Source organism: Equus asinus, chromosome 1, assembly GCF_041296235.1.
Source record: "Equus asinus isolate D_3611 breed Donkey chromosome 1, EquAss-T2T_v2, whole genome shotgun sequence".
NCBI lineage: Eukaryota > Metazoa > Chordata > Mammalia > Perissodactyla > Equidae > Equus > Equus asinus.
This window is the reverse complement of record NC_091790.1, coordinates 37,624,250-37,638,136: the sequence shown is the minus strand read 5'-3', so window position 1 is coordinate 37,638,136 and position 13,887 is coordinate 37,624,250. Positions and strand designations below refer to the sequence as shown.

At 43.0% G+C, this 13,887-nt stretch overlaps 1 protein-coding gene across 4 annotated transcripts in view; it reads left to right on the top strand.

The window, feature by feature from the left end:
* The window catches only part of MTHFD1L (methylenetetrahydrofolate dehydrogenase (NADP+ dependent) 1 like), a 190,719-nt gene that overhangs the window by 23,808 nt on the left and 153,024 nt on the right, over nucleotides 1-13,887 (top strand). For all 4 annotated transcript variants that reach the window (XM_044761002.2, XM_070490499.1, XM_070490456.1 and 1 more), the window contains one exon: nucleotides 7,567-7,678. In XM_044761002.2, coding sequence (XP_044616937.2) covers nucleotides 7,567-7,678 — 112 coding nt within the window. The remainder of the gene's footprint in view (nucleotides 1-7,566; nucleotides 7,679-13,887) is intronic.

The following is a 13,887-nucleotide window of genomic DNA, read 5'->3' as shown; positions in this document are numbered from 1 at the left end:
TCCTATGAGGCAGGGCTGTCTTCTCATGTTACAGATGAGGAAACCAAGGCTCAGAGAAATCGAGACTTTCCAAATATCTATAATTTAAAAAAGATGGAGGTGGCAATACAGCCTGTGTTTTTAGCCACTGTCCCATGTGATCTGTTATTCCAGATAATCACATAAAGTCTAATCTCTGATCTTTAAAACCCCAAAATTTTGGGTTTTAAAACAGCTTGGATGTGGAACATCAGAGGGACCAAGGCCCAAGACACTGGACTTGTGTTGAGTTCACTGTCGTTTTATTCCAACAGTTAATAGTCCCACAGACATCCTTTTAAGAGAAGGAAGCTGAAATAGACTGAGTGTTGTTCCCTCCCTGAGGCCTGGGCTCGTGACCCCTCTTCAGAAGGGATAGTGTCCATCCTATTGAGAGGGCTGGACGAGGGCACCCTGCTCAGATATGTGGACGCGCAGGACAGCCTCACGAAGAGGAGTCCCTCTCCTGTCGCACCTGTTGTGGGTGGATGGAAGGATAGCCCCCAACCCCGGGCACTGCAGGTCTCATGCTGAGCAAATACCAGGGTTACTCTGTAATGTGTGACTAAGTGACCTGAGCTTTCTTTGACAGGTCTTTCAGTATTCATGAACTGCAGGTGCCTTTGGCTATCAGCTCCCATTCTTTTCTCTCTTGCTTCTGCCTGATCCTTGCATTATGTATTCACACCAGAGAAGGAGACAAATAGAACTCTTTTAAAAGCCTCCAAATCAAGCCATTTATCTTTAGTAGTGTTGAGAGAAGGATTTGTGAGAGAATCTGTTGAAACTCATGGGCACACGATCCAGAGGGGGCCATGTAAAGGGACAATCTTAGTCATCTTAGATGGGTCAAAGTGTATATTACACAGAAGCAGAAAGGCCCCAGGCTCTCCTGCAGAGCACAGGCCAGTAACCTCACCTCCAGCCCACTGACGTGTCATGCCACCATCAGCAGAGCCTGCCTCCATCTTCCACCCCTTCTTCTCCATGGTAAACGCTTTTTAAGGACGTAGAATTAGAATACTTTAATCAGAAGGTCTTGAACATAATCTCTAACAGTAAAGCACCTTACATTTGTGTAAAAGTTTAGTTTTCAAAGCTTTTTCCTGTATTATCTCATAAAGTTACACTCTGAAAACGAGTTGTTATCCAGGGTGCCCCCGGTCATCAACCAGAAGGAGCGGAGTCTGGGCCCAGCCCCGTGGCTGAGTGGTTAAGTTTGCACGTTCCGCTTCGGCAGCCCAGGGTTTCGCCGGTTCGAATCCTGAGCATGGACATGGCACCGCTCATCAGGCCATGCTGGGGTGGCATCCCGCATGCCACAACTAGAAGGACCCGCAACTAGAGATACACAACTATGTACTGGGGGGCTTTGGGGAGAAAAAGGAAAAATAAAATCTTTAAAAAAAGGAGCGGAGTCTGGGTTTGAATCCAGGTCTTATGACTCCGCCTGCAGCCCTCTTGCCACTGCATCTCCATTCCTTACTCTCCTCACTTTTCAGACGAGGCAACTGAGGCCTGGAGACTTACTCAAAAGATGTGGAATGCAGAAATCTGTTGATGTGCAATCCAAGGTTCAGAATTGGAAAGCACAAACGTGTCAGGAAATGCAGAGCTACATTTCCCACAGCCACATCAATCTGAGTTAGCTTAAACCCGCGGCAGGCACTGACATATGTGAACCGTGCGGGCCGTCCTGCCTCTGCGACACACGGCGTGGGTGGTGTCACTCTGGGAACAGCCACTTGGGCATTTCCTCATTTTTGTGCCACGTGGTTCTGAGTCTTTGTCATAGCAAATTCCCTCTCACCACACACACACACGCACCCACAGACTTTCTCTCTCTGCCTTTTAATTTTTTTCCTAGGGTGTGAAGAAGGGAATTATTTTTCATGAATCATTCCAAGTATGTCCATTATTATCTTTGGAGTTGCATTTTCCTGATTTTATCATCTGTCACTCATTACTTACGTGAGTATCAAGCTCACTTGAAGAGGGATTAGCTGTCTTTTCTATCATTCTGGACACACCTGAATGTCTTTGGTATTCTCTTCTCATACGCTGAACAAATACGTTGAATGATGGAGGAGGTGAACTCAGGAACATTTTGAAAAAGGAAGGTCATTTATTATCCTCTGGGGGAAAAATGTGGTATATAGTGCTGTAATTATAATCCCTAATTGTCCATTTGGCTTGTAGTCATTCTGATTTATGAAATAACCATAAGAAAGCTCTTTTGATTTTAAAAGCCAGTGATCTGTTCTACGGATCACAGATGAGAGTGGACACCAGAAATATACTCAATTCCTGAAAGGAAAAGAATGCTCCCGGGATGCAGTCACCTGGTGCGTGTGAAGCAGGGCGAGGACCTTTTGCTGAAATTGTCATTCTCTTATCTTGCCAAAATATTGCAACATCTGAATGGAAATGATTTGACACTCTTATTTTAGAGTATTACACAGTTATTTTAACGTTTCTATTTGAGAGTGTGCTTAATATTTCAAGAAAATGTGGATATCGATCCATAGATACAAACCAATAATCCTCTGGTAGATGTTAAATTAATTCAAAGAAAAGGACATTCTAAGTTAAAATAACAAGTTATGAATAAACAGGGCCTCTGCTCATGAAAAACTCTGCATGAATGAAATCTCCAGATGCTGGGAATACAGTCAACTCAAATGGCAAGGATTTAACAGGCGTGGTTGCGAATGCCCATTCTATGGTAAAGTCACTGATGACTTCCTAATTGCCGAAAATGGATCTTTTTTTGCTTTTAGCTTGCTTGGCCACTGCGCGTCATTCAGACCTGTGGACCACACCCTTTCTCCTTAGCCTGCATGAAGACACCTTCCGGTTCCTCTTTTCCTGCCTCCTGGCCATACCAGAGTCTTGTCATTTCTCCCCTTTTCTTACCATTTAAGATGCAGCCACCCCAGGGATGCACTTTCACCCCTTTTTCTGTCCATTCTGTCTGTGTCCCTCGGGGAATCTTGTCCAAACTTCTGGTTTTAACTACATTTATCTGCCGATGCATGCCAGGCCACAACCTCATCTTCCCAGACCGTCCTCTGTTCCAAGCCCGTGCAGTGCATCCAGCTTCCTACCAGCCGCCTCCTCTTGTGTGTTTCAGTATCATGCTCTCACCTCTTCCAACTCGTTCTCAGTCCAGGTTCCAGAGTAATCTTCCTGCTCTGGAAGGTGTGATGGTGTGGCAACCATCTGATGCTGTGGGCAACCAGACAAGGTAGCCCCATCTGACAGCTACTTGCCTGTCATCAAGAAAACGTCAGCAAATTAATTTAGCATTTATGGGAAAAAAAGCGACACTTCACAGAAAAGAAAAATACCTAATTCTTTTTATGACTTTGCCATGAGACAGTCAAGGAGCCTCCATGCTATGTAAGATTTCACAGACGCCCCCCTGTCATCCGTGAAGAATCTTCTGTGGAACATGGTAATGGGATCTGTGAGGCCACTTAACCTGCTTGCAAACCACCGTGTGTCCCAGTTCATGGAAAGTGAAAGAAAAAGTCCGAGGCTACTTCTGTCCCTCGGGACCCCTCCCTGTGCGTGTTGTGTGTGACAGCTGCTCTGGCGACACACAGGGACTGATAAGAATGCGGATGTCGATCCAGATGCTAGATACTAGTAAAGTGTACTTTCCGAACCGTGTGGGCAAAATAAGTAGAAATCAAATGTTTAATCCATTCTTTTCATGTCACAGTGGTTTGCCCCATTCCCCCCCATCTTGAAGATCCCAGCTCTAAAATCTTGTGGGCAGGGATTTTTATTTTCCGGGTCTCACCAACCTCAGTGTCTGCCTCAAGTGGCACTTTAGAGATGGCAGGTGAATGAGTACATCCACTAAAGATCCTGGATCTCTTTAGTTCTCTCTACTGTCATTTTAGAAGTGCGTCTTTGCTGGAGAAACTGCCTCTTGCTGATTGTTAAAGTAAATCTCTTCGTGTTGAACTTTGCTTTCTGAACTGTGCTGAAAACTTTTGAAAGATAGAGAAACATGTCACAGGTAATATAAACCACAATTCTTCAAAAAATATTTTTCAACCTTTTTTTTTTTACCATCCCAGCTTTTGGTATATATACAAATCTCATACCTGAGACTCTCATATGTACCCTTTCGAGAAATATTCATAGCAGAAGATAAATTCTGTCTTCTAGCCAAGAGTTTGGGGCTGTACTTTTGATAGTTGAAATTTAAAAATTTTAAATTTAGCATTCAGTTTGCTAAATACAAAATTATGATGTTCCTTATAACTTTGCAAATCACATTTTCCCTCCCTCTCCCCTCTTCATATTCTGACTCTTGCCCCCCCTTAAAAATCAGTGAGTTAGAGAAAAATATTTTTCATGTTCTCCAAACTGTATGGTACTCCCACATGCTCCGCGTTAACTGTCTGCGTCTCTGTGTCTTAACTATCGTTTTAACATTTGGTCTTCTGCCTGGGGAGTGGGCGGTTCTCTTGAAGCTGCTTCTACTCAAGTCTCAGCAGAGAAAGCGATATTTTGTTATGAGGTAAAGTTTCAAGCCAGGCTTTGGCCAGGGTCTTTCCCATTTGGGAGGAGGCACGGAGAAACAGCCAGCGAGACGATAATTCTCCTTGAATTTTAGCTCATTAAAATCTTCCTTGATCCTCAGTGGATTATTTATTGATTTAAGCATCCAGTACTTTCACTTTCCAGAAAGCATTAGCATCTCCGATGTGATCATTGCAAAGGGAGGAGATTTTTGTCTTTTCTCTGGGATCAGCCATCCCCCCATTGCTTATTAGCACAGCCTACTTTAGAGCTGTATTTAGGTATGGAGTTGAGGGATCAGAATAAGATTTCTGAGATTTATAGGTAATGAAAAGAACAGGTTGCATCAAAGACACCACCTGGAGGAAACTAAATGTTCTTATGGGACTTCTGTGAACTGTGATCCTTGGTTTTTTCCAAAATGAACATTTCAGTGTTGTTCTTACTGACTTCTTTTTTAAAGATGTTTTCACATGTTCTGGTTTTGATGCGATTGTGCGTGAAAATAAAGCAAAATTTGGTTTCTTAATTCCCCATCATTTGCCATGGTCTCAAACACTTGTGTTTCTCGGTGACAGTTACTGTGGTTGAATATCTGCAGTGGTGTAGGTCAATGAAGAAATACGTTTTCTTAGATGTTTAAAATCCTCTTTCTCTAAGAACCCTTTTTCCCCCCTAAATATAATGTCACCCAGAAGTCTAGCTGTTTTCAGATCTATGCATAGAGAACATGTGTGGCAATAACATGCTAGATTGCTGGTAGTATTGGCTGTCAGCTTCTGAATTCAGGTTCACGCTGTTGCCCTGTAGCATGTGTTCAGGCAAACATTTCAGTGGGGATTTCTCTTCTCTTTAGTGGGATTAATACAGTCAATGCACTGTTTCAAGGCAACAGCATTTCACTGTGACCTTGGTTGCCTTCTTCCTGTGCCTTGATGAAGTGCGGTACTGAAAAGCAGCGAGCACCGTTTGGCTCCTTCATGGGTTCTCGGTGAATCTTAATTCACTTTTCCCTGTTTGTGTGCTCAAATCCATCAAATCTCTGGGATGTTGACTTTGAAAAGCCGGCCCTGGTGGTCTAGTGGTTAAGATCTGGCGCGCAGCCCTGCCACAGCACCTGTTCGTTTCCTGGTCAGGGACCCACACCACCCGGCTGTCGGTTGTCCTGCTGTGGCAGCTGCGTGTTGCTGTGATGCTGAAAGCAATGCCACCGGGATTTCAAATACCAGCAGGGTCACCCATGGTGGGCAGGTTTCAGCGGAGCTTCCAGACTAAGACAGATTAGGACGCAGGGCCTGGCCACACTCTTCCAAAAAATTGGCCATGAAAACCCTGCAAACAGCAGCAGGGCAGTGTCTGCTACAGCGCTGGAAGGGGAGAGGATGGTGCAGAAACACCAGGCAGGGGTCTGCTCTGCTGGCCACAGGGTCACTAGGATTGGACTCTACGGCACTAACGACAACTTTTAAAAGTTGCTTTTGCCCACCCTTTGAAAAGCCGTGCATTTAAATTGGTACCGTGTTCCTCCTCTCTCAGGGGAACTTGGAGCTGCCCTTGATCTTGGCTGGTCTGTTCATAAACCAGGTAGCTCTGGCATGGGCTTGCTTCCTCTCCCTGCCATCTCTTGTCCCAAGCTTCCTAAGGGACTTTAGCTGATGCCGCCTCCTGCCCAAACAGTGTTACGGACTCTCAGGCAGAAGCCGACCTGGTTCTCCCCTGAGAGCTTCAGCCGGCAGCCTGTCTGAGCTGGGAGTGGACGAGGACGCGTGAGGCATGTCCGTGTACTGGGGGGGGGGGGGGGGGCGGTGGTCAAGTGGTGGTAATAGCAGTGGGGCTACTTTTGTGTTTTGTCTTCTGCTCTGATTCTAGAGAGTCTGCAGGCAGTTGCAGGGCATTGAAGTCGGCAGAAAAAGCCTGGGGGGTGGGGACCATAGGTGTTGGAGATGGGAGGGTGGGCAGCTTGCCTCTCTTTCTACCTCATAGAGTATTTCCAACACTGAGTCTGCTAGGGGAAACAGGACGTACCATAAGTACCACAGAGGTACTTAGACCAGCTGAGCCTCAGTTTCCTGGTCTGTTAAATGGGTATAGTAACACCGACCTCACATATTTGGGATATTCAGCGAGAGGGTGTTGACAGCACTGGGCTGACGCATGTGGTTGTAGCCATTCTCCCCACGGGTCTGAGATTCCTTCCTCACATCTCTCCCTCCACATGGAGATCCAGTTCGAGATCATCGGTTGTTTAGTTGGTACCGGGACAGAGGTCACAGCCAAGCTCTTACCCTACCCCAGATGTAACCTGCCTACCAGAATGTTTCTCCAGTGCTCTTTTATCGAAATACGACCAGGACGGACATGATGAATGTGTTTTGTAGTCGTGGTTGCATTCTTTCCTTTTTCTCCAAAAAAAAACTAGCAGTTTGACGAGACTAACCAGGGCCTAGGGAAAATGAGATTCTTTCTCAAGCTCTTGAAAATTCTTTCATGAATCGAGTAAAATTCCATATGGGTCTCATTTGGATGGTGCAATTGTACAGGCTGCCAGGCCCCCTACCCTGGTCAGAACTTCAAGGGGCTTCGCTCTGACAATCCGTTTTCCTCCTGAGCCGCTGTGTGAATCAGGATGCCCCCCCCATCTGCGCCCCTCTCAGGCCCTCCTTCCATCAGGATGGTTTTCTTTGTCCCATCTTTTTTCTTGATATCGCAGTTGGTGGTGAAAACGTGAATGATGGTACTCCACATCGTGTACATGCGGAAGTAGTACTTTGAAGAAATCTTAAGGTCTCCTTTTCTTTATAGGATATGGTAATCACCTTCTATTTGTCCCAAAATGTGCTACGTTAGTAAGTTAGTAAGCGATTCTGGCCACGTCATCGGTGTGGAACTAAACTCTGTTAGTTAGATGCAGTTGTCATCTATCACCTTGAAGTCATTTGACATCGATCGTTAGGCAGATCTTTATGCTACGGGTTAAAACGTGTGTGCTGTTTTCCTTTATCTTTCTAGCTTCAGGAGGCTGACATCGTGGTCTTAGGCTCGCCCAAGCCAGAGGAGATTCCCCTTTCTTGGATCCAACCAGGAACGACTGTTCTCAACTGTTCCCATGACTTCCTATCAGGTAAATGTTTTAAAATAGGTGCCAGGCCACTGACAAAAGTAGGTAAGATTGTTATGAGAAATGTCAGCCTTATTCAGAAGAGAGTATGTTCCTGAAATGTTAGTCATTGTCAACATACATACACAAGATAAGAAACTTAGAAGGTTGGTTGCCTACTTTTGGGATCACCTGATATTGGAACCATATTGTCAGGCAAAGAGAAGCCAAATGCCATTTGCAGTGGCTGCCTTCTCCTCCTCCCATGTTGAAATGTCCACCTGCTGGCCTCCAGCATCCAGCAGTGGCGCAGGCTGTGACCTAAAGTATGTAATTTGTACGTGTGTAAGGTGAACTAGAAATAGTGGTCGTCGCCATCTCTTAGAAAGCAGCAAAATCCTTTCTCTCAAAGAAATCTTAGCTGAATCTCAACAGGTGAAAGCAGATGAAAGAGGGAATGGAGACCAGGCCTCGTGTCTCCCTGATTCTCCTGCAGTGACCCCTCAGGCACTTCCTTGGAGGCCCAGAGTCACCTCAGAGCAGTGTGAGAGTCACCGTTAGAAACAGAAGTGGGCTTAGGCTTGGTGTTGATATTTGATGGTATTTCTCCAAAGGATCAAGGAAATGACCCGGACCCCACCAGGCCTACCTTTAGGACACCTGGAGCTGTGCCAGCACCAGGACACCCAACCAAGGGGGCAGTAGGAGCCGGCCCAGACAGGAGACATTTTCTCATTCACAGAAAGACATTCTGAGGCTAAGAAAGCTTTGGACCACACTCAGCCGACCTCCTCAAGTCCCTGAGTAACGTGTGTGCAAGAGACAGTGGCAGAGGGAGGCTAGGAAACTCTCCTTCCTTGTTGCTTTGGCCTCCAAATTTCAGCATGGAGAGGCCTATACTCCAGGCCAGCGTTTTTCCCCCCAAAGCTGGTCGGAACTCGGGCCAGCGTGAGTGGGGGCCTCGGCCCTCTTTCCCCTCTGCCAGTACCACACTGGAATTCTAGATCCTGAAACCTTCTAGGCAGCCCCACAAAAGAGTGAAATAGAGAATAGGATCCAGGAGAAAATAAATATAACTTCCGACCCGGACACCTTGAGATAACTCTTTTACATTTTTCCATAAAAAGGCAATAAACAGTTTTATTGGAATATAATGGAAGGAGAAGAAAAAAATATGATACTAAAAGTATTACTGAAATTCAGATAGCTGTTTCTTCAAAAAGGGAAATATTGGATCCTCCTCTCTGGGAATGTAGCTCCTCCCAGAATTGACGAATCAGAGTGAAAACCGCTCGGGGCTGAAGTGGGTGGGGTGGATTGGAGAGTGCAAGGCAAGATGCTCAGGAATTTCCCAGAATGCTCGTGTACTCAGCTCTTGGATGGAGAGCACAGGGATGAATGAAGCAATCAGAAGTGCAATGTAACATGAATGTGGGATTGATGGCTCTTTTTAGCAAATAGAAGGCACGCGCTAAATAACTTCTTGAACGTGTATGTATGTAGTTTCTGAGTGTAAATTTTTTTTTCCTGAAAAAACCAATGCTTCACCCATCAACAGTGGACACGGTAGATTTCTCCTCTACTCAGAATCCTAGTTGGATTAGGAGAGTCGGTTACGACATTAGTTTTTTTTAGTTCATGCTTCTTTACTATAATATTTACTGGCTTTTTTTTATTAGAGTTTATATATTTAGGACAATTTTGGCACAGTCCTGTCTGGAGATAGGAGAGTCAACTTCACTGTTCTTTTGGAATCCCCATGATTATATAAAAGTGATGTGTTTTTTATTAATAAATCTGTGCCTTATTTTTAATGTTTCTTTTTAGGACATTTACTAAAGGCATTCTTAAAGTCCTTAGATTTCAATATAACGATTCTCTTGGGTGAAAAAAGATGAAGGCATTATGTTTTGAGTTAACGATTCTGTATGTAGACTGATGGCAGTTAGTTTATTTTAAATTGATCTGGTCCAGCAGTGGTGGTTCTCTTCAATTTCTAGAATTTCTTTGAGTACCTCGTGCCCAGCATAGCACCTGATGCATAGTAAGCGCTCAGTAAACACCGTGTTGAATGAGTGAATAAACGAGCTCTCAGAATTGGAGTCAGATTCGTTGCATTGCAAGTTGGTTGTAGATTTAGACATTTCCTTCAACTCGTCTCCCACTTGAAAACAGGGCGGGCAGAGCAAAGACAAAAATGGAAAATGCTATGCTGCTAAAATGGATGAACATTTTCCAGTTGGTACTGTTTAGAAGAGCATCAGATTTCTCAATTGTCAAAGTTTTAATTTTAGCAGCTTTGATTAGTATGAAAATTTAATCTATGAGTAAATTGAAGAAAGACTTTTTTGCTCTCTTTTATACATAATCTTGCCACTTTAAACACATGAATAGACTTTTTCAAACATTATTCAAAGGAAGGGTGCTTTTATTTAAGCTTAAGAGCAAAAGAATTTTTAATATACTTTGATTGGGCGAAGGCAGCGTTGTATAATGAGATTTTCATATTCATCTTAATGGTACAGGGTTCCACCCCCCTTGTAAAAATAGGTGGGATGTGGTGATTTATGATGAGGTAATTCTGTAGAGGCATTTTATTGAATATATAATCCCAGGAGAGATTTTCCCCATGGCTGGTATCCCAGAAGCCGAGCTTGGAAAACAATTACAGTTAACCTGCTGGATCTGTTCACTTTTCTATGGCTTGACTCTAATGTTTAGATTGAAAGCTGGGTCATATCAGTGTTCAGGTTTCTAGCTATAAAAATAACTAAATTTTTTTATTAAAAAAATTATTTTGAATGAAAGAAGTGGGCTGCGATTGTGTCATGCTCTGTTTGCTAAAGAGCGGAATTCACTCCAGCAAGACTAGTTTATAGCCCTCCACCAGGGCTTATTTCACATGTACCAAACTGCACGAAGGAGACGCTGGTCTGTCGTCTTGGGCCCAGAGAGCAGCATCAACACAGCAACTTCGTGGATCAGAGTGGTTTACAGCGTCATTTTAAGTGAACATAATTCTATTTAGTGCAGAGCGAGAGCAGAACCTGGACTGCATCCCAGGGCTCATGCTGATGAGCTGGCAGATCCTGAGGGACCAAGAACCTCCCCTTTCACGGCCCTGTAGTGAAAAGAACATGCAATTTGGAGTCAGGATTGATCTGACTCAAAAAGAAGAGGGTTTTGTTTTGTTTTTAACTCTTAATTGCATTGTACTAATAGGCTGTGTGACTCTGAGCAAATAACTTAAGCTCTCTGATCCTCAGTCTCCTTGTGGGTAAGATGGAAGCAAGCCTGTTGGCAGGGCTAATTGAGATACCACCTCAGGTGCAGCACCTCTTTCATAGTAGCTGCCAATAATGTCGGGTGACTCCCTCCACACGCTCGCTCCACTTCATTGTGGCCACACTGCCAGCACACGAAATAATTTTCAGACATCATGTTAGCGGAACATAAGTCAGTGTTTGAAAAATCAAGCCCAAGGAAGGAAGAGGTTCCAGGATGTCCTAAGAATGTAAGCTAGGCAGCTTTAGAGAAATTAGCTGCGCGTGTAACTTAATCATTATCCTAATATACTTAGAATAAAAGAAGGATATTTGCTTATGACTTTTGAACTTTAATTATTCTAAAATCCATTGTTTCTATTACCTGTTTTCCTTAAATTTTTTTCCAGGAAATTCTGGATGTTTTGGACCCATCCTTGAGATATATTATTGCCAGTGTTTCATTTCAAATTTTAATTAGTTTTCAGTACAATGTATTTAACATTTTTAAAAGGCTCAAGCCATTTAGAATATGCAACACTATTAATTCCTTCTTGATTTGGTTTCAGTCATTTCAAAAAAGCTACTCATAGAAGTTGAGGCTAATATTTTAATTATATTCCTTTCTTTGAAGATTCTTGTATTGTATTCCTTTAAAAAAATAGTAATACATTGTCGTTTGATAGTGGAATTCAGATATTTTAAGCTCCGAGTGACACTCTTGAGAGCATTGTCACAACAATTCTACTAAAATTTCATTTATTGCGTTTTACTGTTTATCCTAAAAGGTTAATAGATTTAGCTTAAAAACTTAAAAATCACCAGTGTCTTTTGAAATTTTTATCTGTACTAATTTGTAATTTTTAGCTCTTCCTGTGTTCAAAACTTCACATAAATTTTTTTGGAGTGGCTCGTTCTCCTAGAGGAGGAGAAGATATTTAGAATTCGGCCTATGGGTTCAGACAGTGCTTTTGTGATGAGAGGGGTGCCCTGGGCCAGACTGCGGAAAGGCTGAAACGTTTCCAACGGAGCAGAGATGGCAGGAAGACAGACGAATGTGCCCTGGTCCCTCCCGTTTCATTTGTTCTGGCAGAATTCCCAGGGTCATCTCAAAACAGCTCCCGTCAGCGAGAGGGCTGCTCTGATTTGCAGAGAAAGCATTCTAACACTTTAGCCTTAGATTTTCCTGTTGTAGAAAGTTCGGTTGTGATAGAGAAACTATGAAGGAAAGGCTATCTTTTAAAGTGATTCATTGATTCGTCCCTGAAGCAACCGTGAGTTACTGGGGAGTGATAGTGGGAAGTGAAAAGACCCATTTGGTTTGGGATGGGCCCCCTGCTGGACTCGCAGGCCAGTGTAGACAACCCTTCTGGTGGAGGCCTACGTCTACACAGGCAGGGCAGTGAGGTAATGATTTCCTTTCTCGATTCTCTTTAGCCATGAAATTTATTAAGAACATATTCCTGAGTCACTGAGTTACCATCTTAATTGCTTCAAATCCCCTGGATTCAGAACATTTAATTTGGTTTTAAGATACATTGATTCCTAGTACAAATCTAATAACAATGTTCGTGATAGAAAATTTGTGAAGTATAGAATAGTACACAGAAGAAAATAACAGTAACTTCTGATCCAGTCATCTTAGGATAAGCGTTGTACGTTTTTTGATTAAAAAGGCATTTCAGGGGCTGACCTGGTGGTGCAGCCGTTAAGTGTGCATCTTCTGCTTTGGGGGCCCGGGGTTCACCTGTTCAGATCCCTGGTGAGGACCTGGCACCGCTCATCAAGCCACACTGTGGCAGGCGTCCCACATATAAAAGTAGAGGAAGATGGGCATGGATGTTAGCTCAGGGCTAGTCTTCCTCAGCAAAAAAAAAAGAGGAGGATTGGCCGCAGTTAGCTCAGGGCTAATCTTCCTCAAAAAAAAAAAAAAGCATTTCATTTAATTTTATTGGATGGAATAGAATGGAAAGAGAAGAAAATAATACACTAAAAGCATTACTGAAATTCAGATAACTGTTTCTTCAAAAAGAGAAAGATTGGTTCCTACAGGATTCTTCTAAAGTGTATGTTCACTTTGCGTTGTGTTTAAAAATCTTTGTTGATTTTAGGCATGTTCTATTTTCTGCAAGGCGGTGGCTGAGCTTATGGGAGGAATTAATCACTATGTAATTCTGTGGGTGAAATTTTCTTCATTCATCTGGTTGTTTGTGGTTGTATTCTAGGAACATGCATTTATAAATTGATACTAGCTCCTAAAATGTATGTTTTTCTTATTTCTCCATCATTTAAAGATAGAGATAAGAAAGAGAGAAGCGTATGTATTCTCCGTAGTGGTTGGACGGGATCTTGAGATCAGATCTCTAGTAGTTCAAACAAAACAAAACAAATCTCTCTCCTCCCCTGGACTCTTGGCTTTTGCCTAAATATGATTTATAAAACTGTAGTGTTGCTAATCTTTAAACAGTACCCGGGGGATATGATTTTTCCAAGACCCTTAATACATTTGACAACAGAACATCACAAAACACGTACCCTGAAGTATTTTGTGCTCTTTCTTGCAAAGGACTGTCAGAAAAATGGATAATTTAAAAGTAGAGCGGTCCCCCAAAAAAGAAGATAATTTCTTAGTTCAAAACAGTTGCCGTTAGAAATGTTTCTTTTCTCTGCGGGAGGATGTAGGCATTTTATGTGTGTGTTTGCTGTTCATAAACTTCATAAGTGCAACTAAAGGAGGGAAAAGTAGTTCTTATAAATGCCTATTTGGAAATCCAGGTAATCCCTAAAATTAATATCCTAAAATGTAATTTCTCAGTTTTGATGGAAAATTGGTCACATTACTTTTCTAGCAGGGATTTCTTGAATTAGCAAAGAAAGCCTGACCTTTCACATAACACTTTGGCTGGGCTCGTCCTACGAAAGTTTCAGTCCCCCTTCTTCTTTTTTTTTTGAAGATTGGCCGTGAGCTAA